Genomic DNA, 4112 nt, shown 5'->3' on the forward strand with positions numbered 1-4112 from the left:
GTTCACCACACAAACAATGTTATGAAATATGTGGTAGTATCCAATGTTAATTGTGAGCTTTGATGATCTAATGTGCTACTACCCAAAGAAATAAAATTGCTCATGATATTGGAATTTTAGTAAGTCTCGTAAGAAACTTTTTAAGTTTCAAAGAAATAGTCAAAGAAAAAATTATATTGAGACTATAAAATATGGAAAGATTTAAGATCTTCATATTATTATAATCAAAGTGGGTTATAAATATTTACTTGAAAGATTACATATGTTTTCCTATTGTTTGTGGTAACTAAATGTGGACATGATGATGGAATCACATGCAAATTAACTAGAAGTTTATTGAAATAGATATCAGTTGGCATGACCGGTTAATGACCATCTCAGTTCAAATATGATACGAAAATAAATGAGAATTCATATGGTTATATATATTGAAGAAATAATAAGTTCTTCAAAAATTCTCTTGTGTTGTTCGTTCTCATGATAAAATTATCGTTGTACCAGCTAAGGTTGAGATTGTATCTCCTGTAATTTTGAAATGTATAAAAAGGTGAATATGGGCCCGTTCACTTGCCATGTGGACCATTTAATATTATGATTTTAATAGATGCATCTATGTTATGGTCACATGTTTATTATCAAGCTGCAATTTGATTTTTGCAAAGGTTCTTTGCTCGAATTGCTAAATCAAAAACACATTTCAAATTATAAAATTATAATGATGATAATTAATTAAAAATAACTCTCAACTTTTTCTCTCTAGGCGCATGTTAGTGTGCACTAACTTGCACCTTGCCAGAAATGGGGAGGGGACGACCGCGATGAGCAACGCAAAGACTGAGAGAGGAGGAGATAAACCATGGGCTAGATAGTAGCACCACAGCAGCACAGACAAATAGGAGGGACACAAATGATGAAATGCAACAGAATACACCAGATGGACCATCACCAGCTCCGATGACTGCTACAAGCAAGGAAAAGGGGGAAGCAGTAGTAGATGAACATTGGCCAGAGCTGTCAAAACAAAGAGGAACTGGATCTGGAAAACCACAGATCTTACTGGGAAGCAATGGAACAGTAACACAGGGCAAACCAAACAATACGCAGAGGAAGCTCAAAATGAATGGAGAATCAATATAGAAGCCGTGGACGAATCTTTTTGCTACTAACCGCTTGGCGACTAGAGGTATGAATCTTAACTACATACCACCAGTGATTGTGGATGGGGAAAAATAGTGGAGATATTGCCTGAGGATGTAGCTCAAGATGATGAGAAATGGGCTCCATCACTAGTAGTATATGTGGTGGGAACAGCTCCATCTATTGGAGCCATGGAGAGGTTTATAATGGGACAAGGAAACTTCTCCACAAAACCTATAATATTATATCATATAGATGGCTACTTTGTTGTGAGATTTGCAAATGAGGAAGACAGGGATATGGTGTTGTGCTCAGGGCCTCACCATTTACTGAGAAGGCCTGTCATAATGAAACCATGGGTTCCGGAGTTCAATTTCAAGGAGGAGATTCTTACTACTATTCCACTATGGGTCAAGCTACCAAATCTGCCTCTTAATTGTTGGAATTCAGTTGTCTTGAGTAAAATAGGTAGTAGTGTGGGAAAGCCTTTATATGCCGATGAATGTACAACTCAAACTAGTAGAATCTCTTTTGCTAGAATTTTAGTGGAAGTAGATGTAACTAGACCCCTGGCAAAGGTGATTAAAATACAGGATCCAAAAGGAAAAATAGTGGAGTAGAAAGTTTGGTATGAATGGAAACCAATATTTTGCCAAAAATGTCTACAAGTGGGGCACGCATGTGTGGATAAACAAGTTGCACCTATAGAGATCCAGAAGAAAAGTCAGGGACAAGGGCAAAGGAAAGAATGGATACCAACCACAAGCAAGGCACAAGGAATCCAGGTAACACACAGGAAAAATCAGATCATGAGGAGGATGAAACAACACAGGAACAACGAGAATGGCAAACTGTGAGGCATAGAACCTCTGGCAGAAGAGACTCTAGGAACAATCCAGATACAAGAGGAGGACAGGGTTTTGAATCAGGGGTACTGATATATGAGGAAGGACACACGAGGGGAGAATGAGGTGGTGGAATGGAAATGACAGTTATACAACCATCAAAAACTTGATAGTAACTTGAAATGTGAGGGGATTTAACCAGGAGGTGAAACATAAGGAGCTCAGATTATTTGTTAGAAGGAATAAAGTAAATCTAATAGTAGTATGTGAACATAGAGTAAGGCAAGATAGAGAAAAAGTTATTATCAATAAAAGTCTACCAGGCTGGGAGTGGTGCTCAAATGCCAATATAAATGTAAAAGGAAGGTTATGGGTGGCATGGAATTCCAAGGAAATAAGCTTCACAAAAATGGTAGATACAGAACAATACATACATGGTTTGGTGGACATTAACAATACACAATTTCAGTTTACTGTTGTGTATGGACTACATACTATAAGTACCAGAATACCATTATGGACAGCAATTCATAAGATGAGTAGTCAAATTAATGAGCCATGGCTGATTATGGGGGATTTCAACTCTATACTAGAACAAGAAGATAGAATAGTTGGAAGCCAAGTTCAAGATGCAGAAACAAAAGATTTCAAAGAGTGTGTGAATGATTCTAATCTAGTGGAACTGCAGATAGGAGGAAGGAATTTCACATGGACTAATGGACATGTATATAGTAGAATAGACAAAGCTATAGTTAATGCTGAATGGGTGAATAAGATGGCAACACAACAGGTCATTGCTATGGAGCCTTTGTTTTCAGATCATTCTCCCCTAGGTTTGATAATGGAGGAAAAAAGAGGTACAAGGAAGAGACCTTTCAGATTCTATAATTGTATAGGAAAACATCCAGAATTCAGGGACAGAGTGAAAGATGGCTGGCAAATATTAGGTGGAGGTATGAAAGGGGTCTGGAGAAACCTGAAAAGGGTAAGGAAAGAGATGCAACATTTAAATAACAAAGAGTTTATGGGGGTTTCTAAGAAAGTACAATAACTTAGAAGAGAGCTCCTAGATAAACAAAGAAGTATGAGAGTAGGTCCAAATACACAAGGCAGTATTGATAAGGAGAAAGCATTAAGAACAAAATTGACAAAGTGGAGTAAGATTGAGGAAGATATATATAAACAGAAGTCCAGAATACAATGGCTCAAATGGGGGATGATAACAATGCTTATTTCTTTGCTAGTATGAAAGGTAGGAAGGTTCAAAATCAGATCAACATACTAACAAAAGAGGATGGAACTGTCATAAGGGAAGCAGCAGATGTCACAAAGGAGGCTGTGGGGTTTTATAAAAAGTTGTTAGGACAATGTAACAATCACATGCAAACTACTGAACCTGAGATACTAAAAGATGGACCATTACTTACAAGAGAACAACAATTGCTTCTCATCCAACCATTCAAGAATACTGATGTTAAGGCAGCATTGATGAGCATTGGGGACTCTAAAGCACCAGGAGATGATGGTTTCAATTCTTACTTCTTTAAAAAAGCTTGGCCAATCATAGGGGAGGAGGTAACAGAAGCTGTCTTACAATTTTTTCATACTTCTGATATGTATGCCCTTATAAACTGAACCTCTGTTACACTAATTCCAAAGGTGAAGCATCCCACATCCATAAAAGAATACAGGCCTATTTCTTGTTGCACTACCCTATATAAGATCATTTCAAAAATGCTCACAAATGGGCTTCATATTGTGATGAATTATCTAATTGATCCAGGTCAGGCTGCTTTTGTGCCTGGCAGAATGCTGACTGATAATGTACTCCTTGGTCATGAACTGGTAAAAGGGTATGGTAGAAAAAGGATCACCCCAAGATGTATGTTCAAGATAGATATGCAGAAGGCCTATGACTCTTTGGAGTGGCATTTTCGGGAGGAAGTTCTAGCTGGTATGCAAGTCCCTCAAAGGTTCATAGGATGGATAATGAGTTATGTTAGGACTGTGTCTTATTCTATATTAATCAATGGATATCCTAGTGCACCTTTTAAAGAAAAGAGAGGGGTGAGACAAGGGGATCCTCTGTCCCCTTATTTGTTTGTCTTGGCTATGGATTACCTCACAAGA

The 4112-nt window shown here is 37.7% G+C and overlaps 2 protein-coding genes across 2 annotated transcripts; both read left to right on the forward strand.

Annotated features, from left to right (window-relative positions):
* Positions 1-915: 915 nt before the first annotated feature.
* Positions 916-1757, forward strand: LOC107063044 (uncharacterized). The gene is made up of 2 exons (XM_015314444.1): positions 916-1084; positions 1234-1757. Exons 1-2 carry the CDS (start codon positions 916-918, stop codon positions 1755-1757), a joined length of 693 nt encoding a protein of 230 aa, XP_015169930.1.
* A 634-nt stretch (positions 1758-2391) lies between these two features.
* LOC107063045 (uncharacterized) lies at positions 2392-3033 on the forward strand. Its single transcript, XM_015314446.1, has one exon. It carries the CDS (start codon positions 2392-2394, stop codon positions 3031-3033), a length of 642 nt encoding a protein of 213 aa, XP_015169932.1.
* Positions 3034-4112: the final 1079 nt, after the last annotated feature.

The sequence above is a fragment of the Solanum tuberosum genome, unplaced genomic scaffold (assembly GCF_000226075.1).
Source record: "Solanum tuberosum cultivar DM 1-3 516 R44 unplaced genomic scaffold, SolTub_3.0 scf00013, whole genome shotgun sequence".
Lineage (NCBI taxonomy): Eukaryota > Viridiplantae > Streptophyta > Magnoliopsida > Solanales > Solanaceae > Solanum > Solanum tuberosum.